Genomic DNA, 21,373 nt, shown 5'->3' with positions numbered 1-21,373 from the left:
AAGGCACAGATAAAGAAGTGGTACATTTAGACAATGGCATATGACTCGGCCATAAAAGAATGAAATCTTGCCAATTATGACAGCATGGGCACACCTAGAGGGTATTGTGCTGAGTGGACCAAGTCAGACAGAGAAAGACAAGTGCCACATGATTTCACTCATGTGGGATCTAAAGACACAGCAAATGATGGCTGAGGCTTGGACTAGCATTACCCTAGATGCCTAGTGACACTGAGCGCTTCTCCATGTGGCATTGTTAACAGACCAGACTTCTCTAGAGATTCAGTTCCTTCCTTTCAGAACTCCATCAAGGAAGTGATCCCAGAGGTTCATGTGGCCTCCTCTCCTCTCAGATGCTTCTGACCAAAATTCGGCTCCCCAGCTGGACAAGGAAGGGACTGCCTGTACCTGGCTCAGCTGCCTTGTCAGCCCACGTCAAGTTCCTGAAGCAGCAGGACCCACTATGTGTATGACGAGTCATTCCTCTAAAGAAACCCCCACGGTCTAAAGAGGGGGGCATATGTGGCCCTGAGGGCTCCTGGGCAGGTCCTGTGCCCCCGCCCCCTGGTGCTTGGGTAAAGATGCCCTAAGATATGCAGAGTGGATGTAAGACCTGATCCGCTGCCTGCAGACACTGGGAGGGAGCCCAGTCCAGCTGCGTCCTTGGCAGGACTGTGAGGCCAGGTGGTGGCCATGGATCAGGGAGCCAGGCTCAGCACCTGCCCGAGGTGTCTAACCACCAGCTTGTTTTCAGGTCCTTTGGGCCGGTACCTGCCACACTGGTTATCGTAGTAATGGCATCATTTATACCCCCCAGCAAGGCACAGATAAAGAAGTGGTACATTTAGACAATGGTATATGGTGGGTCAGGACATCATGCTGGGGCTTGGGTGGAACTTACCCAGGGCCTCACATCTTAGGGGTGTGGGGAATGGGCAGCTGCACCCGCTGGCAAGGGCCACCTACTCCATCTGTGGGCCACTGCTGAGACTGCAGCTCTGACCCTGGGGTTGCTGCTGTCACCACTGCCTCTGCTCATCACCCCACCCCCAGCTCTCTGCTCCCTAGGCATCTCTGAGGCTCAGCCCTCCCTCTCCTGTGGTCAGACCCAGGAGGGGATCTAAGACCCAGCGCAAACACCCAGAGGTGGATTAAGGTCAGTTGAGGCCCCAGGCGCAGAAGAAAATATTGGGCTCTTTAAAAAACAGGGAAAATAAAAATACATGTTAATCATATTTTAAAATAAATAAAAACATTATGTACTATTAATGTTAAAAGTGCACATATGAAACCAAACTTGGTCTCATTAGAAAAAAGTATCAAGTTGGGGTTTTGCGGGGCCCTTCAGAAGTTGGGGCCCAGGGCGCGCACCTGGTGTGCCCACTGTTAAATCCGCCTCTGCTGACACCTGGTCCTCCCTCCTTAGCCTGCCCCCCGACTCTGCACTGCATAGTCCCCAAGATGACACCCGTTGGCACACACTGGATTCCCTACAGATGTTTCTAGACACTGGAAACTCCTGTAGGCCTTCTGTCAGTCTGCCCCGTCATCCTGAGGCTGCTTATCACGGGAGCCTGTGCTCAAGCCCCTGCCCTGGGCTGCTGGGTCGAAAGGCCTGAAATCAAACTCACTGGTAGAGTGAGTGCTACCTTGTAGCCTGTGGTTTTCATGAGAAGTCTGCAGTCATTCAGCAGGCTCCCTCTGCAGGAAAATTCACTTTCATCTGGCTGCTCTCATGGTTTTGTCTTTGCCTTTTGATGTTTAGCAGTTTAATTATGATGTCTAGGCCTGGTGTTTGAATTTATCCAGTTTGGGGATCGCTGAGCTTCTTGAAGCTTAAGTTTGGTCTTGTTGGTGACCGAATAAATAAACAGGGTATTTTTGCAATCTGGACAGAGCTGCTGGGCCCAAACCCCACTTCATTTGCCTAGTTAACAAAGAGCTGCACCTGATTCTCATTTGTCTCACCTGTGTTCTCCGGAGGAGGCTGGAAGCTAGTTTTTTATTAGTGTAAAGTAGATTTGGATGGTATGGTGGGGGTTGTCTTTGAGTTGCCTTGGAAACTTAATTGAATTGCTGATGGACCACATTTTCTCTATGAATAAAAGTGGATGTGTCTCTGGGAGCGGGGACATTATGGCTAAGGAACAGTAGAGACTGTTTGCTGTGGCATCCTCCTGAACTCATCTATATATAATTATATATATATATCTTTAAGTCCCTGTTTATCATTTATTTCAATTCCATACCTTTGCCCGTTCGAAGACCCCGTAATAGACTCGTCGTGACTGGACCGCGACAATGTCTTTTACCAAATTTGGGAAATTTTCAGCCATTATCTCTTCAAATGTTTTCCTCCTGCTTTCCTCTCTCTCTCTTTTTTTTTTCCAGAGTCAGAGAGAGGGACAGACAGGGACAGACAGACAGGAATGGAGAGAGATGAGAAGCATCAATCATTAGTTTTTCATTGCGACACCTTAGTTGTTCATTGATTGCTTTCTCATATGTGCCTTGACTGCGGGCCTTCAGCAGACAGAGTGACCCCTTGCTCGAGCCAGGGACCTTGGGTCCAAGCTGGCGAGCTTTTGCTCAAACCAGATGAGCCCATGCTCAAGCTGGTGAGCTCAGGGTCTTGAACCTGGGTCCTCTGCATCCCAGTCCGACGCTCTATCCACTGCGCCACCGCCTGGTCAGGTTCATCTCTTCTTTCTGGGACTCCAATAGCTCCGTGTTAGACCTCTGCTGCTACCTGCAGCTCCAGGTTGGGTGAGTGTTGGCTTATCTTCCGGTTCACCCAGTCTGCCTCAGTCTCTTTTCTGCTTCTGGGCCTGCTTAGTCATTTTATACACATCCGGTGTTACACTTTCCAGTTCTGGAATGTTGCATTTTTTTCTTTTATATGGTTTCTGCTTCTCAGCTGAGAAGTTTGAACTGTCCATTTGTTTGAAGTGTGTCTAACTTTACCTTGTGTGGTGTACATACGATAAACACTTCGGGGTGTTTGTCTGGGGTTCTGGCACTTGGGCTGTCTTGCTGTTGGTGTCTGTTGCTTCTCTTCCCTCTGGATGCTGGTCACATCATCACGATCTTGTACTTTGAGTGGTTTGGGATTGTAAATTTGACACTTTGTGGATTGTGTGGAGTGTCTGCTATAATCTGGGAAATGGTATTTTTCTGCCCACACAAGTCATTGGGTTGTGGGCACAGGCCTGTGAGGTGGCCCCACGGGTCCCCCAGACCAAGGATTCCCTCTCAACACAGCCCTTGAAATAGGTGGGGGACCACATCCTCTCGGCAGAGATGCTCATGACCACTTTAAATCACAGATAAATTCAGACTAACTCCTATTAACTTGAAACTCCTGTAGAGAAACTGGCATGGGAAGATTTTTATATTATTTCTGAGAAAAGTGTTTCCTAAGAAATAAGGGGAGTAGGCAAGAATGCAAGGGGATATGACAGTACTAGGACAGTACTGTACTTCAGGACATACTGTTTTAAATTTTATTTATTTATTTTATTTTTTAGAGAGACAGAGAGTGAGTCAGAGAGAGGGATAGACAGGGACAGACAGACAGGAATGGAGATGAGAAGCATCAATTATTAGTTTTTCATTGCGCGTTGCAACACCTTAGTTGTTCATTGGTTGCTTTCTCTTATGTGCCTTGACTGCAGGCCTTCAGCAGACTGAGTAACTCCTTGCTGGAGCCAGTGACCTTGGGTTCAAGCTGGTGAGCTTTTGCTCAAACCAGATGAGCCCGCGCTCAAGCTGGCGACCTTGGGGTCTCGAATCTGGGTCCTCTGCATCCCAGTCTGACGCTCTATCCACTGCGACACCGCCTGGTCAGGCACGGGACATACTGTTTTTAACTTGGCCTCTGAATTCATCAGGAAAATCCACAAAGAAAGGCACACAGCACTCCTGCAGACGGCACCAAGGAGTGATGGGGTCCCAGAGGAAGTCCGGAGCTGCCGTCTGCCTGCTGACCAGTGAACACCTGAGAAACACTGACCCCTTGTCCTTTCCACATTGACTAGGGCAGGGGTCTCAAACTCGCGGCCTGCGGGCCGCATGCGGCCCGCCGAACAATTTTGTGCGGCCCGCAGACTAATCCACGAAGTTCAAGAAAAGTGTTGCGTAACAGTTGCCTTTTGTAGACCTAGTGCAGCCGCCGAACGGCTGTGATCTTGCTCTGTGGCCCACATGCTGAGTTGAGTTTGAGACCCCTGGACTAGGGTGTCTATTACAGGAGCTGATCAGCACTTAGGAAGCTGGGACACACGTGGATGGTTAGACCAGTGTCGGCCCTTACCCCTGGACTTTCTGATCTTTAAGTAGATGATTCTGGATATAATTTCAACTCTTGTGCTGACTCAGGGACAGCACTGTAAATATAAGCCAGGGATGGGGCTGCTGCCTCCAGTGGCGAATGCATTCTACTAACTGAGGGCTCAGCCACTACTTCCGAGTTAATCTACAGTCTGAAGGCAAAGTCCCCCATGCTGCCAGATGAGGTTTTCCTTAAACCCACCTCCTGGCCCTAGGAATTGACGTGTTTGGTTAGCGTGCTGTCTGGCTGGTCCTGGCTGCAGTGTGGCCATCGTGTCCACGGCGGTTCTAGGTAATTCTCTGTGCTCCTTCCTCCCAGCTTTGATTGTATCACGAGAGATGTAGCTCCCTCTGAGCTGAGCCACTGGTCACTTCTTCTTGGGACTATCCACCTGACTGTAAACTCCTACAATCCTGCCATCATCAAGGTCACATTTTATGATCCAATCCATAAATGTAGCATGAAGACAGATAAGTGTGACCTGAAGATGGAGGAGACCAGGCATTATCTGGTCTGTCAACCAACACTGCTCTGCCTAGAAACACGGGAGAAAAGAGAAGAGGGGAGGGGTAGGGAAAGGAAAGGAGTTGAAGTGTTTGTGAAATACTGTGTGTGGACTTTGTCCTTCCTGCTTGTAATATTTTGGGGCTGGGAGAGGAATAGAAACACCTAAGTTGAAGGTATCCACTATGACTCAGCGCTGTGCTGGGGGTTCAGGCCGGAACACTTAGGCAAGGAAATGAACCAAAAGGCACCAACATTATTTCTACTTGCATATGACATGATCCTGTGTATACCACTAAACAAAGGATACACAAATTCATCAAGGTTGCAGGATGCAGAATTAATATGCAAAAATCAATTGTATTTCTATACACTTGCAGTGTATAATAAGAGGTTGAAATTAAGGGAAAAAATTCCATTTAAAATAGTATCAAAGCCTGACCAGGTGGTGGCGCAGTGGATAGAGCGTCGGACTGGGATGCAGAGGACCCAGGTTCGAGACCGAGGTCGCCAGCTTGAGCGTGGGCTCATCTGGTTTGAGGAAAAGCCCACCAGCTTGAACCCAAGGTCACTGGCTCCAGCAAGGGGTTTCTGGGTCTGCTGAAGGCCCGGGGTCAAGGCACATATGAGAAAGCAATCAATGAACAACTAAGGTGTTGCAACGCGCAATGAAAAACTAATGATTGATGCTTCTCATCTCTCTCCGTTCCTGTCTGTCTGTCCTTGTCTATCCCTCTCTCTGACTCACTCTCTGTCTCTGTAAAAAAAAAAAAAAAAAAAAAAAGTATCAAAAATAATAAAATACTTAGTAATAAGTTTAGCAAAAGACGTACAAACTTAAACTCTGAAAACTACAAAACTTTGTTAGGGTCCTGGCCGGTTGGCTCAGTGGTAGAGCGTCAGCCTGGCATGCAGGAGTCCCGGGTTCGATTCCCGGCCAGGGCACACAGGATAAGTGCCCATCTGCTTCTCCACCCCTCCCCTTCTCCCTCCTCTCTGTCTCTCTCTTCCCCTCCCGTAGCCAAGGCTCCATTGGAGCAAAGTTGGCCCAGGTGCTGAGGATGGTTCCATGGCTTCTGCCTCAGGTGCTAGAATGGCTCTGGTCACAACAGAGCGATGCCCCAGATGGGCAGAGCATTGCCCCCTGGTGAGCATGCCGAGTGGATCCTGGTCGGGCGCATGCGGGAGTCTGTCTGACTGCCTCCCCGTTTCCAACTTCAGAAAAATACAAAAAAAACACAAAAAACTTTGTTAGAAGAAATTAAAGAAGACCTGAACAAAGGAAGAGATAGATGCCTGTGTTCATGGGTTGTGAGACCTAACATTTCAAGATGGCACATCCCCCAGATTGGTGCACAAGCCAGGACGCAGCACACCTTTCCTAGGACCTCATCTGGCTTCACTTTGGAAACTAACAAGCTGGTCCTGAGATTCATAGGGAAATTCGGGGACTCTTGAAAAGGAACAGAGGACTCACACTTCCTGATTTCAAAGCTTCCTACACAGCTACAGGATATACGTCTAGATAAATTTAGGGACAGAGTTGAGTTGGAAATAAACGCTCTCACACACAATCACCTGGTTTTCAGTTAAGGTGCCAAAGATTTCATGGGGGAAATAACTATCTTTGCAACAGTGTGGGGACAATTGGATGTCCACATGCGAGAGAATAATGTTAGACCCCCAGGGTCACAGCATGTACAAACATTAACCTGAAGCCTGACCGGTGGTGGTGGTGCAGTGGATAAAGCATTGACCTGGAACACTGAGGTCACTGGTTCGAAATTCTGGGCTTGCCTGATCAAGGTACATATGGGAGTTGATGTTTCCTGCCCCTCCCCCCCTTTTCTCTCCCTTCTCTAAATAAATAAATAAATAAAAATAAAAATAAAATTTACCTGAAATGGTTCACAGACCCAAATGTAAGAGCTAAAGTTATAAAAATCTTTTTTTTCCTTTTTTTACAGAGACAGAGAGCGAGTCAGAGAAAGGGACAGACAGACAGGAACGGAGAGATGAGAAGCATCAATCATTAGTTTTTCATTTCGACACCTTCGTTGTTCATTGATTGCTTTCTCATATGTGCCTTGACCACAGGCCATCAGCAGACCGAGTAACCCCATGCTCGAGCCAGCAACCTTGGGTCCAAGCTGGTGAGCTTTTGCTCAAGCCAGATGAGCCCGTGCTCAAGCTGGTGATCTTGGGGTCTCGAACCTGGGTCCTCCGCATCCCAGTCCAACGCTCTATCCACTGCGCCACCACCTGGTCAGGCAAAAGTTATAAAAATCTTAAAGGAAAATACAGAACTTAATCTTTGTGACCCTGGATCAGGTGTTGATTTCTTAGACATACCAAAAGGAAAAAAGCTGGACTTCTTCAAAGTTAAAAACACTGATCCCTCAAAGAAGACCATCAAAGAAGTGGAAAGACCACAGAAGGGGAAAAATTTTTGCAAATCTTCTGATTTTAGTATCTAGAATATATAAAGAGCTCTTAAAACTCAATAATAAAATGACAACTAACCCAACTTAAAAATGAGCCAAAAATCTGAACATTATTTGGAAGACACACAAATGGCTGATAAGCACATGACTTTTCATTGGTCATTCTGGAAATGCGTGAGGCCACAGTGCAGTACCTCTTCACTCCCACTGGGTGGGCAGTCATGTCAGAGCACAGCTCACTGTAGGCTGGGACATGAAGAATGTGAAGCCTCATGTGGCAGTGGGAAGGTGACATGGTACAGCTGTTTGCAAAGGGCCAAAGAGTCTTCCCATGATCCAGTGAGGCCACTGCTGGGCATACTGCAGGAGAATGGAGACCTCCTGCTGTTACAGGAGCATTATTCACAATCACCACAAAGGGGAAACCACACCAATGTCCCTCAGGTGGCGAGCAGGTAGATGAAGGGCCCATCCGTGCAGTAGGGTGCAGTGCTGATGCTTGCTACACGAACTGGCCTGACATCACAAAGACCACTGTGTGATCCACTTCATGAAGTGTCCAGACTGGGCAAGCCCAGAGACAGGAAGCAGCTAGTGGCTGTCCGAGGCTGGGGAAAGGGCACAGGCTTGCTCAGTGGTGACAGAGGTCCAGCCCTGTGCCTACACCAGTGGTTCCCATTTAAAATCTTACAAATAATTGTAGGTTCACTATATACAAATATCTGAGAAATGTTATAATAATTAAGTCAAATATTAAAAAAAAATAAAGTTCAAGTGTGCTTTTATGATAATTAAATGAAATAAATACAAAATTAAATTTATTCTGACATTAAAAAATATTTTTGTTACATTTTTTGTTATGCTTTTTACAATTCATAAAAAAGGGTTAAAAAATAAAAAAATGACAAAAGTTATCTTTTTATATATATATAGACACATTCTTAGTAAGATTTAGTAAATTCGGCAGGTCCCGGCACGAATGTTTTTTCATTCTTGTGTTTATGAGAAACATGACCCTGATGTGTCTTAGTGATTTCTTCAATGTTTGGGCATATATTTGAAAGGCAAACTCTGATTTTCTCAGTCAATACATTGAAGAATTCCTCTCTTTTTAATTCTTAATTGTGTTGAGTGCAGAAAACCTGACACCAAACAAAGGGTAGAAGAAACTTGCCTCCAGTCTTTCCGGGGAACATGGGGGATAGACAATCCAGCACCACAGCTTAACAGCCTTTTGCAATCTAATCGGGCAAGTGAGGTGGGGGGTTGGGCAGACTGTCAGCTTACAGCCAATTCCCCACACCTCTGTCCCCCAGAAATCTAAACTCCAAAAACTCTTGTTGGTTTTTTGGTCCCCAACAGGCACATATTTCTCTGGAATACCATAGGGCGCACTTGGAAATCTTCTAGGGCGCACACTTTGAGAACCACTGGCCTACACTAACAGTGACTGCTCAGTTTTCGGTGACACTGTAATAAAAAGGATGTTTCCCAGTGCAGTGCCCATGAGCTCTGCACTTACTGTGTCATCCCAGAGCTCCTGCTTCAACATCACTCCAAGAGCCAGATCAGAGGCAGCACTGCTCATGCCCCATAATTGCTTCCCTAGACAAGCTTGCCCTTCCCACTGGCACAGGCTGGAGAGAACAGGCAGAGAGGGGGCCCTGGGGACACCAAATCCCCAATGTGAGACCTCATCCATGTAAGGACACCAGAGAGGGGTGGGTTGTCTGTGGGGCCATACAAGATAGGGGTGGTGGGAGGGAGACACATTGCTAGGGAGATAGGTCTGGCATGTTCCCATTTCTTCACTGAGATCCCCCAACACAGGGCTGGAAGGATGCTGGGCTCAGACAGGGCAGGGCCATACCATAGTCATGCAGCTGTCCCTGGCTGAGGGGTGCATGTGTCCACTAGGGAGGCCCAGGCTAGGTGTAGCTGTGAGACCAGCTTCCCCCAGGGCACAGGCTCACCTGCTGACCCACAGCCCCCACCCCATACAGCATTCCCTCCCAAGTCTGGGGTGCAACCAGCAACACAGGTCTAGGCCTCTCCTGGGAAGAGGAAGCCAGCTCCACCAGAAGCCCCAGTGTTGTCATGACAATGTCCTCAGAGCTCTGCTTGATGTCATTTCCTCTTCAGGTGGGACAGATCAGCAGGAGACCCTGCAGAGCAGTGCAGGTGGGTAGGACAGGGCTTAGGGATGCTGTCCCCAAGCCCCCATTGCTGCCGTAGGCAGTGCAAGCAGGGGCCCCATTCCAGGTACACACAGATAGGTCCTGGATGCACCACCCCCAACCTGTGCCATGGTGCTACTTCCATCTTGTCCTTTCTGGGTCCTGGTTCTTTGCCTGTGGTCCAATGGCTCCCATGGCTCCCCCTTTAAGCCTCTCCCACCCCAGAGTATGGGCGCTGCTCTAGGCCCTCTCCTCCTCCGAGTCCTCCTCTGCACCATCTCTGCAGTAAATTCTGATGTGTGATCGTTAGGAGTCCTCTGTCCTCAGGATTAGAAGGAAGTGGGTCAGGCTCACAGGCTGGTGTTTTAGGAACAGGGCTCAGTATTCATGAATCTCATCCTGGCAGGAGGGGCTGAATGCCCCCTCCCCCAACACACAGGGCTGGCAAGCCAGATCATCACCTGGCATAGGGTGAGCAGGAAGGTCATGCTGGGTATCAGCATGGAGCCTCCCTCAGTCCCATCACACACTTTGCATAAGGCTGACTGGCAGGTATGCGAGATCTAATCTGGACAGTAAGAGGCCCAGGCCCCTCCCTCTTCTGGGTGGTTCTAGATCAAGGCCCTTTGCCCAGCGGGGGTCAGGAGGGGCCATGGTGCTGCAGGGAACAGGGTTCTCCATATGCTCACTGAGATACTAGCCTGTGCCCAGAGGTGGAACTACCATTATTTCTTGAAGGACTGAGAGTCCAACCTGCTGGTGGAGGTCTGGAGTGGTCTGTGCCTCCCCTAAAGCAGGCTATTCACTTCCTTCATATCCTCCCTGAGCCCAGAAGCCAGGCTGCAGAGGGACAGGGCCACGGGACCTGCTCCTCCTTTTAACGGAGAACCACCCATGAGCCCTGGGAAGAAGGCAGCATGTTACAAAACACAAAGGAGGCCCAGCAGCCAGGCTGGCACTGTCCATGCCAGGTTCCTGAAAAGTGCCAGGGAAGCCGGCAATACCCCCTGCTAGAGGAGACATGTGCTGCACCTGCTGAGGGTCCCTTCACACACAGCAAGACGCACCTGAAAACCTACTGTGTCCACCTTCTCTCCAAAAATCCCAACCCTGGCACACCAGAAGCCCCCTTTAGGTGGGACACACTCTTATCTCCTTGCTATCATCCACTTGCTTTCTGTGGCATCTGGCTTCCTGCCAGGCATCAGGACTCCAAACCAACTACCCATCCTCCCTCACCATGGAAGTCACAAAATCTCTTGAAGAACGAGAGGCTACCAATGTTACTTTTAAGGGAGGTGGGGCCAGAGCACCACCCTGTACCTAGCTGGGGGCAGCTGCGCAGAGGTGACTACCCGAGAGCCTTGGCCTGTCCTCTGCCCATGGCCGGCATGAGAACCTCCATCTGCTCGAGTCCCTAGTCCTGCTGCGGCACTGTCCAGACAGGTGCCTTATAGTGAGTGCCCCACGAGGCTCAAGGGACACCCAGGAGGGGGTGCCTCTAACCCACCCTGGTGCTTCCAGACCCCAGTCCACAGGGCAGCAGGGATGTGGGGTCGGCTTTAATGGGGGCTGATCTGCTTAGAGGGCTGGGAAGTTTTCTTTGTGCTCCTATTGGCAGTGAAACCTCAGCGAAACTCAAATTCCAGAATTAACCGTGAGCCAAGGAGGGACTTCCACCTCCATGGCCTGCACTTTGGCGGGGGGGTGGGGGTGGGGTGGGGGGGGTGACAGCTCAGAGCTGGCAGGTCCTGGGTCTCTGACAGTTCACAAGCCCCAGCCACAGGGAGTCCCATTAACAAATAAGTCCCATCAGCATGTCTGGGAACCGCAGCAGGACCTGCTGGCTGTCCTGTATGGTTCTTTCTTAGCAGGACCCCTAAGTGATGGGTGGTCAGGGCTCTTGGAGTCGTCAATCAAGCAGGGACACGCTCCTCACGACCCTTACCCCTGAATCCACATGGCAACAGGGTGTGCAGGGAAGCCTGGCCAAGGTAGGCGCCTCTTAACCAAAGCCCCTGCCAACGAATGGGAATAGCAGGAAGTGAAAGGGAAGGGCGGGGCTCAGTCTAATGCTCCTTCTAACAGAAGAGAGCAACCTGCGAAGGGCCAGAAATGTGACCAGCACCAGGCATGTTGGGCTAGCCATGGTCCTGTGGGAACCACGGCCTCAGAAGCTGAGTTTGGCTGGAGAGTTTGAATGTTGCCATTTAATCCAGAAACGGGAGCAAGGCAGCAAGCCTGACCCGGGGAAGGCTCCACGGGTCATCCTGACAGCAGACCTGCGTGCGTTGTACCATCAGCACTGGTCTCCTGGGAGTGGGGACGGCTGGCCACGCACCCAACTCTCCATGGGCCCCAGTCCCTGGGCAGTCCCTGCCAGTCCCGCACGAGGAGGCCAAGTTAGGAGGTTGCCACCAGCTCCGCCTGCCTGGGTGTGGCCTTGACGGGGACTTTCTCTGTAGAGGAAACAAAGAGATGCTTGTCGTGTAGAGAAGACTCCACAGGCAGAAACTTTTGGAGGACAGGAGGTGGCAAGGAGCCAGGTCCCAGGGCTTCGAGCTCTGGGAAGAGCCTGTGCAGCAACTGGGGACGGTGGATTAAAAACATGTGGTGGGACTGACAATCAGAGCAGGCCCAGGCACTGGGATGGGGCACTCAGGATGGGGCAGTGGGCAGCTTTCCCACACCCTGGAGAGGAGCTCCCAGGAGCAGTGGAGGAGCAGAAAGAAAGGAGGAATTTTAACAGATGAGCCAGGGCCAAGGAGAGCATTTCTGAAGGTGTGTTAGAGATGGTGCCATGGGACGGCTGTCTCAAGGGTGGGACATTTTGAAAACACTGGCCCAGAGGAGCCTACACAGGTAATCCAGCTTTCCCTCGGCTCCTACCTTCGGGACACGCCTCTCCCAACAGGGGTCAGCTCTTCCAAGCTTATCGAACCCAGGGTAAGGCCCAGTGCTCTGCCTTGTGGGGCCAGCAGCTCACCCATCGAGTTGGGGAGCAGGCAGGGCCCTGCAGCCAGGGCACTTTGCTTTTTTCTAGAACTCACGGTTTCCCAAAGGGCAGAACAGGGAGTACCTGTTTTCTTATCCGGAAGAGGCTCTGATGGAACCTCTGGGAGCTCGATTTGTTCCTGCAGGAGATGGAAAGGGCTGTGAGACACTCCCAGAGAGGAATGGCTCCCGTCTACTCAGCGCCTTTGGCTGGATTTAGAACGTGCAAGAACCTCCCGCTGCAAAGCCCGAGTGCGCCCTCCTCAGCATCCAGCACTGCTGAGGCAAGGGAAGGGTGGCTTCCCCTGATGTTGGGCCCTGAGGGGCTTCCTGACATCTGGTTTGGAGGAGGGAACAAGTAGGGGACAGGTGACACAGACTGGAGCACAGCGAGAGGAGGCACATTAGGGCAGAGATGGGAGAAAACGCAAACCTCAGGGCCTGGACATGACAAACCTTCAGGGTCTCCAGGGCTAACATGTGCAAACCCTATGCATGCCAGAGTAACTGGACATATGGGGAGAGAACATGTGCCTGATCAGAGCCATATTCCGGTCCACTATGGAGGAAGGGGCCGAGAGGACTAGGAGAGTCAGCACTCCACTCTGTCCAGGCACACCTGGTTACCAGGCCATAACTACATGCAACACTCATGGGTGCACAGCCCCCAAACCATTCTTTCCAAGTCAACAAGGGGACGGGGAAAATGGGTCTCACTGTGGCACAAATGCTCATTTCAGGGAGACAACCAGCCTGTTACTAAAGTAAAACCCCATGCAGGAGCTCGCCCGAGACCAGCCATAGGCACCTGGAGAGTTCCTTCACCTGAGTACGCTCAGTCCTGGGGTCTCCTAGGGGGGTTGCAACACCCCAGTGACTGCGCTCGGTCCCAGGGGGCCTTCCATTCCATCACCCCAGTGACTGCGCTCGGTCCCGGGGGCCTTCCATTCCATCACCCCAGTGACTGCGCTCGGTCCCAGGGGGCCTTCCATTCCATCACCCCAGTGACTGCGCTCGGTCCCGGGGGCCTTCCATTCCATCACCCCAGTGACTGCGCTCGGTCCCAGGGGGCCTTCCATTCCATTACCCCAGTGACTGCGCTCGGTCCTGGGGGCCTTCCATTCCATCACCCCAGTGACTGCGCTCGGTCCCGGGGGCCTTCCATTCCATCACCCCAGTGACTGCGCTCGGTCCCGGGAGTCCCCTCACCTGAGTGATTGTGTTTAGCTCCTCCAGGATGGCATCTTCATCCTCTTGAGTGAAGCTTCCTGCTAACAGCTCATCTATTTGCTGCAACAGGGGAGTTGAGGTGAAGCATGTGGCTGGGCTGTGGCAGGCAGGGGGAAAGCAACCCCTTATAGAGGAGGGAGGCAGGACTGTGCTCAAGGTCCCTTACTTAAGAAGAGGTGGCCACAACAAGGCAGAGGTAAGGGCAGCCCCTTGGCATTTACCAAGCTGGCAACTTATTTGCTGGCTAGTGATAGATGGGCCCCAAAGGCATGGCAACACCTACCCGCTGGTACTCCACGGCCTCCTGCGTCTCGTCCAGTATCCGCTCCACTTCCTCTATGGACATCACCTAAAGAGGACCCACGGGACATTCTTCAGTGTTGTCAGGAGGCCTTTACAAGAACCCTCAGTGTGGAGGCCACCTGGCCTGTCAGGACAGAGGCCTCTCCTTCTATTCCCATTCAGATGCAGCCAAGCCAAGCAGGACAGGACACATTAGTGTGATTTCTGTCCCCACAGGGCTTGGCCACAGAGGCCACGGACATCTGACCAGTCTTTCCAGAAGCTCAGCTGCACTCAAGCTCCACCTGGCCCTTCTCACCAGACCTTCTGGCACCCTCATCAACCCTAGCAGTTTCAGGTAAAAATAAAAAGTGTAAAAAACTTTCTCTGGGCAGTGACTTGATTTCTTCCAGGAGGCAAGCTCAAAGCAGCAACTTTGTTCGACTTGACAATGCCACATGCGCCACTCAGAAAAGCAGAACTGGGGCTCCCCAGCCCGTCCCACCCACCATCCATTCACCAGGAGGGAGGGTGGGGCTGGCAGCCTCTCAGGGCCTCACCCTTCTTTTACCAGCAACCTCCATGCTGCTCTGAGTAGAGGCTGTATCCACCTCCTTCAGGAAGCCCTCCCAGTTAGTTTACCAAACTCCTCCTTCACCCCACTGTAATCAGACTTTCCCTCTGGTCATGTTAGCATCTGTGGACCTACTTTAATTTTTGCCCATCAGCCTGTTCTCAGGTCAACCTCTGAGTCTGCCTGTCCTGCTAGATTGGAATCCTCTCCCGGCAGTGTGGGTTTTTCACACCTCCCATCAAGCACAAACACCTCCTGGCAGAAAGCCTGAGTGCAGGTGTGGCCTAGGGTACTATGTGGGGCAAGACCCCCTGTTCCACTGACCCCTCCTCTCTGCTCCAGCCCCCTGGGGACCTACCTGGTGCATCTTATTCAAGCACTCATTTCCAATCTTCAGCCCTTCCATCACCTTCATTTCGATCTGGGTGAACTCCAGGCTCTGGACCTGAGGAGGAGACCAGCCCAGACCTGTGAGGTCAGGGGACTGCTTCCGCCTCTTTAAACTCAGGATGTGATTTAGGACAATATTGATATCGAGGAAGCACTTCCCCCTGTGGGCAGACTGTCCAGTACTTCCCTCCTCTCGTCCTTTCCTGCCCTCACCACTCCTGGGGCTGCAGCAGGGCTAAGAGGGCCCAGGAGGGGTTACCAATTGCTTATTGCAGCTCTGGTTAGCAAAAGGGCAGGACACGTTGTTCAATACTAAATGCCAGGGATGCCCCAGAAGTCTCCTGCTGATTCCCAACACCTCCAGTCACTGGGACAGATTCCTGGCCCATCTGCACCACCTGAAGTGGCCCAGCCCCCCAAACCAACATCCTGCGAGAGCCAACCTTTCTCCCTTCCCTTAAGACCATCAGGTTCCCACCAAAAACCCTTCTCCACCTCTAGGCCTGGCCTGTTTCTGAGCCTTGGACTGAGAGATCCAAGAAAGGAAAGAGCTGTTTCAGTCCCTGAAGGGGACTCCCTGCAGCTGATTGTTCCCTCAGGGCAGCCCCCAGACCCACCATGGTCTCCAGGCTGGTGATCTGGTTCTCTGTCTTGTACAGAAGCTGCTCCTGGTATCGTTTTTTCTTCAGCAGCAGCTTGGCCCGCCTGCAGAGGGAACCCAGCAGTGACCCAGAGCCTGCCCCTTGGCCCTCACCAGCCTCCAGGCCCACCCTAGCCCCTCCCACCCAGCAGCCTGGCCTGGGAGCACTCACTCCTTCCTGCCATCCCGCAGGAGCCGCCGGGCCACCTCTCGCTCACGCTCCAGCTGCTGCATGACCCTCTTCTGGTACTGCTTCAGCTTGTCCCGCTGCTGCTTCAGTTGCTGCCGAGAGCGAGTCTCATGTTAACAATGGGCCAACACTCACCAAGTGGCAGGAGTCTCAGCCAGGCTGCCCTAACCACCACCACTGGAAGTGCACCTTCTGCCTCCCAGGGGACCCTGGGCAGTGTCCAGAGACATTCCTGGCTGTCATGACTGGGGGGTGGCCCACGCACCCAGTGAGGAGGCCAGTGATGCTGCCCAGCATCCTGTGATGCACAAGGGGTCCACACCAGAGTTGGCCAGCCTTGTCCCCACTGCTGCTCTGAAAGCCACCACCGCGCAGCACTGAGTGCCATCTGTGAGGAGAGTGGATGCTTTAGGAGGTGCTGCAGGGCCTTGAAGGTTCAGACAGTGACCTATCCACCCTGGCAACAGCCTGTCTTCTGGCTTCACTCCTCTGTGGGCATTTTCTTTTTTTTTTTTTTAAGTCGGGTCAATTTTTTTTAAATATTTATTTATTACAGAGACAGAGTGAGTCAGAGAGAGAGATAGGGACAGACAGGAACAGAGAGAGATGAAAAGCATCAATCATTAGCTTCCCATGCGCGTTGCGACACCTTAGTTGTTCATTGATTGCCTCCTCATATGTGCCTTGACCATGGGCCTTCAGCAGACCGAGTAACCCCTTGCTGGAGCCAGCAACCTTGGGTTCAAGCTGGTGGGCTTTTGCTCAAACCAGATGAGCCCGCGCTCAAGCTGGCGACCTTGGGGTCTCGAACCTGGGTCCTCTGCATCCCAGTCCGACGCTCTATCCACTGTGCCACCACCTGGTCAGGCTGTGGGCATTTTCTTTTTTTTTCTTTTTTTTTTATTTATTCATTTTAGAGAGGAGAGGGAGAGACAGAGAGAGGAGAGACAGAGAGAGAGAAGGGGGGGAGGAGCTGGAAGCATCAACTCCCGTATGTGCCTTGAGCAGGCAAGCCCAGGGTTTTGAACCGGCAACCTCAGCATTTCCAGGTCGACACTTTATCCACTGGCCACCACAGGTCAGGCGGGCATTTTCTTATTGTGTGTTTAGCTTCCCTCCTTCACTTGTCATGTGTCTGGGTGGACAACAGACAGCTCATTCAGGTGGGGTTTGTGTGGCCTTGCTGAGCACCTTGGACCCCTGCACATTGTCCGAGAGGATGTAGGATCACTTCTGCCCTTGAGTTAGTCCTTCCCTGTTTCAGGCATGCACGTTTCTTCCCAATGCCGTTTCTTCAGGTAACACTGTGAGGAGCACCTGCAGGCATTGGCACTTGCCCTTGCAGGACTCTGTCCTTAGGAGTGTCATGCTCAGCGAGTTAGTCAAGGGGGTGGAGGTCTTTAAAGTTCAGCATGGTGAGAAACAACCTACTAGTGTGGACACCCTCAGCTTTCCTGCAGGGGTGGGTGCACAGCTCCATCTACCTCAGCGGTTCTCAACCTGTGGGTCGCGAACCCGGCCGGCTTTTCCGATGGCTTTAGGCGACCCACAGGTTAAGAACCGCTGCTTTGGCCCTGGCCGGTTGGCTCAGCGGTAGAGCGTCGACCTGGCGTGCGGGGGACCCGGGTTCGATTCCCGGCCGGGGCACATAGGAGAAGCGCCCATTTGCTTCTCCACCCCCTCCCCTCCTTCCTCTCTCTCTCTCTCTTCCCCTCCCGCAGCCAAGGCTCCAGTGGAGCAGGGATGGCCCGGGCGCTGGGGATGGCTCCTTGGCCTCTGCCCCAGGCGCTGGAGTGGCTCTGGTCGCAGCAGAGCGATGCCCCGGAGGGGCGGAGCGTCGCCCCTGGTGGGCGTGCCGGGTGGATCCCGGTTGGGCGCATGCGGGAGTCTGTCTGACTGTCTCTCCCCGTTTCCAGCTTCAGAAAAATAGAAAAAAAAAAAAGAACCGCTGCTTTCCTGGCCTACAGGCCCTGGGACTCACTACAATGAAAACTGCCTGATCTCCCTAGCTCTGGCTGCCTTTCACCCCCAGGACACTGGGCACCAACCCTGCCCCTGGGCCACTGTCCATGCTGGTAGTGCAGCCAAAGGGGAGCAGGTGTGGCCAGAATGCCAACTTTGTAAAATAAGGGGTCTCAGCAGAGGGTCACAGGACAAGACCTGGGCCTTGAGGTTTCTCAGCTAGCTTTTCCTCCTAGGAATATATCGGGTAATAATTTGCAAATTGTGTGCACATGACACGGTCCCTGTCGGGACCTCAACCAGGTAGATACTGGGCAAGTGAAAAATCTCCTACAAGAGAAGCCTAAAAGCAGGTCCTTAAAGAGAGGAGCGACTGACCTTGGGGGCTCTGTGCTCTGCCCGAAAGAGAAAGGTGGAGGCCTGCACACCTGTGGCCAGGGCTGGGCACCTCGTGGGCGGGGCAAGGTCTTGCTGTCCTTCAGGACCCTGACCACCGCCTCCGCAGTGCTTAGCGCCCCGTTCCCATTAGTCCCCAATGCAGTGCCGGATTCTCTAGTGACAACCAGGTCCTGGTCACAGCTGCTTCCGGGAAACTTCAGTTAAGAACCTTTTATAAGTTATGGTTTCAGCACCCAATGAGAAAAATTCTGTTATTTGAATTCATTTGTCTCTGAGTACAAACCCGCCCCCCCACTTTTGTGGCAGAACATTTAGCAAAGAGAACTGCTCCCGCTTTGGATGGTCCCCTCCTGCCACGTTTTCTCGTCACAGGAACTGATCGTCAGGACATAGCACTCCAACCACGGCGCTCGGAAGAGGGGACCGCAGCATCATCACCATGGCGACGGGCTGCCCCGCCCGGCCCAGAAACAGGCCAGGCGGTGGCAGACGGGTCCCCAAACACCCGCTTACTGCCCAGCGCCGAGGGACGACCCGGTCCCCGCAGACGGAGCGACGCCACGCGGCTGCGACTATGCGAGCCCTGGTCGTCCCCGGCCGTTCGGGCCGGTCTTGTCCTCCCTAAGTCCCGGCTCGCAGCAAAGAGGCCGCCCCGCCGCCGCCGCCCACCGCGGCCGCCCGCGGACCGGCTCCCGCAGGCTCGCGCACGGACACCGCAACCTTCCAGCCTAGGCCCGCCCTCACCAGAATGGCCTTGTCCTGCTCCGTGACGCGGCTCTGTTTCTTGCGCCCGAAAAGGTTACCCATGGCGCCCGCCCACCCGCCGAGCTCCGTTGCGCCGTCGCTCCGTCGCTCCGCGGACGCTGTTGCAGTCCCGCCCCCGACGGCGGCCGCGCGGGGCCAGGCTACGCAGACCGCGAACCGCAAGGGGTTCGACTCAGCGCCCCTGCGGCCTGCACGGAGAAATAAACCGGGGCAGGGCCGTGGATGTTCTAGATGGCGGGCTCCACGTGCATTTCCAGAATGTCTCCAGCCGTGCACGGCGCGCGCGCGCGCGCGCGCACACACACACACACACTCTCTCTCTCTCTCTTTCTCTCTCTCTCTGTTCCAGTCTACTTAAGGGGGGGATTCTTGCAAGCAAACCAGGTGCACAGCCTGACTTCCAAAGTCAGAGCACGAAAGGCCACATGGCTAGGCCTGGAGAAGCCAGTTTTACTGGTTCAGCAGAACTGATATCTACTTTTCGTTGAGTTTGGCAAACTGGTTGTTAAACTGGCACTTATAATCAGGGTTCTCTCTAAGGTGGGCGCCTGGGCAGCTGCCTAACGTGAAAATTATAAATTTACATTCTTTTTTTTTTTTTAGATTTTATTTATTCATTTCTAGAAAGAGAGGGAGAGAGAGGAGAGAGAGACAGAGAGAGAGAAGGGGGAGGAGCAGGAAGCATCAACTCCCCTATGTGCCTTGACCAGGCAAGCCCAGGGATTCGAACCGGCAACCTCAGTGTTCCAGGTTGACGCTTTATCCACTGCGCCACCACAGGTCAGTAAATTTACATTCTAAAGGAACAGGATTCAGCTCCTACAGTGAAAAGATGGTTAAAAATAAATCTGATGATACTCAGATAAAAGCGAAGAAAATTGCAAGTGAGGACGCCAATCAAGAAGCAATATGGAAATATCTTAAATAATAGTTTTATTGGTTTTTGTCAAGAATTACTTTGCCTGACCAGATGGTAGCGCAGTAGACAAGTGTTGGACAGGGATGCAGAGGACCCAGGTTCAAAAACCCAAGGTCACTGGCTTGAGCATGGGGTCACTGGCTTGAGCCCAAAGGTTGCTGGCTTAAGCCCAAGGTCGCCGGCTTGAGCAAAGGGTCACTCGCTCTGCTGTAGCCCTCGCAGCCAAGGCACATATGAGAAAGTAATCAATGAACAACTAAGGTGCTGCAATGAAAGAATTGATATTTCCCATCTCTCTCCCTTCCTGCCTGTCCCTATCTGTCCTCTCTGTCTGTCACACACACACAAAAAACTTAATATTTTAAAACACATAATCTAGTTTTGTGTACCTCTTTTATTGTTCTTATTTAAGTATTAAATGCATGAAATAATAAACTACCTTTAGGTATACTGTTTTTTTGTTTGTTTGTTTTATACAGGGACAGAGATAGAGTCAGAGAGAGGGATAGATAGGGACAGACAGGAACAGAGAGAGATGAGAAGCATCAATCATCAGTTTTTCGTTGCAACACCTTAGTTGCTCATTGATTGCTTTCTCATATGTGCCTTGACCTCGGGCCTTCAGCAGACCGAGTAACTCCTTGCTCGAGCCAGCGATCTTGGGCTTAAGCTGGTGAGCTTTGCTCAAACCAAATGAGCCTGCGCTCAAGCTGGCGACCTCGGGGTCTCGAACCTGGGCCCTCCACATCCCAGTCCAATGCTCTATCCACTGCACCACCGCCTGGTCAGGCTGTTTTTTAAAAAAACAGTCACTAGGGCAGAGAACCAGTTGGTAAATTATTTGAATCCTTCCACTGGGCCTGCGTGGAGAGGAGCTGCCTCCCTGTAACTCCTGCCTGCCCTGTGACTGCACCATCTCAGTCCCCCTTTTGACTTGGTCTCCAGCTCACGTCACAGACCAGAGAGGTGCTGTCTGCCTAAACTGCAGATTGGTGAGCGTGAGAACTAGCGGTTAGCAGGAGATAATACAGCAATGATTCAGGCACCAGGGGGAGCATGGTGGTGGTGTCTTATACTTAGAGCCCACTACAGAGGACCCCATCTCCCCTCCACTCAGCTGGGCACCGGGCAGCCATTAAGGGACTCACATCAGGTCCCTATTTGCCACATCGGTTTGTTTTTGTGTGTGTGTGAATAATCAATTTATGCTTCCTTAGACTGTCCTCTTTGGTTCTGAGAGCACTTGACCAACTGGCCACTACCCAGGATCCCCGGCACCCTCCATGGGAATTACTGCTCAGCAGCCCTTCCCACCTGTCTCTGGGCCTTGCCCTCCCGGTTCCAGGAGAAATCAGGGGACAATATTTTGGTGGCGGCACCTCTACTATCATTCCTGGCCTACAGACCTCTTGCAGGGTGTGTGCTCAGGGACACAGTGGGGACTCAGCGATGACTTGCACCCGATACATTCAGGTCACATCCACTTCTCCCTAAACCCCGATCCTTCCTGGTGTCACCCCAAGGAATGTCTGGCAGCTCAGTGGGGCCACGTTGTGTCCAAGTTTCCAGAACA

At 52.2% G+C, this 21,373-nt stretch overlaps 1 protein-coding gene across 1 annotated transcript; it reads right to left on the bottom strand.

Moving 5' to 3' along the window:
* Positions 1–11,647: 11,647 nt before the first annotated feature.
* On the bottom strand, positions 11,648–19,125 carry CHMP6 (charged multivesicular body protein 6). The gene is made up of 8 exons (XM_066381486.1): positions 18,861–19,125; positions 15,738–15,847; positions 15,543–15,630; positions 14,894–14,980; positions 13,963–14,028; positions 13,659–13,739; positions 12,535–12,589; positions 11,648–11,914 (listed from the first exon to the last, which is right to left on the bottom strand). Exons 1-8 carry the CDS (start codon positions 18,921–18,923, stop codon positions 11,859–11,861), a joined length of 606 nt encoding a protein of 201 aa, XP_066237583.1. The 5' UTR covers positions 18,924–19,125; the 3' UTR covers positions 11,648–11,858.
* Positions 19,126–21,373: the final 2,248 nt, after the last annotated feature.

This window comes from Saccopteryx leptura, chromosome 4 (genome assembly GCF_036850995.1).
Source record: "Saccopteryx leptura isolate mSacLep1 chromosome 4, mSacLep1_pri_phased_curated, whole genome shotgun sequence".
Classification (NCBI taxonomy): domain Eukaryota; kingdom Metazoa; phylum Chordata; class Mammalia; order Chiroptera; family Emballonuridae; genus Saccopteryx; species Saccopteryx leptura.
This window is presented reverse-complemented; position numbering and strand designations above follow the sequence as displayed.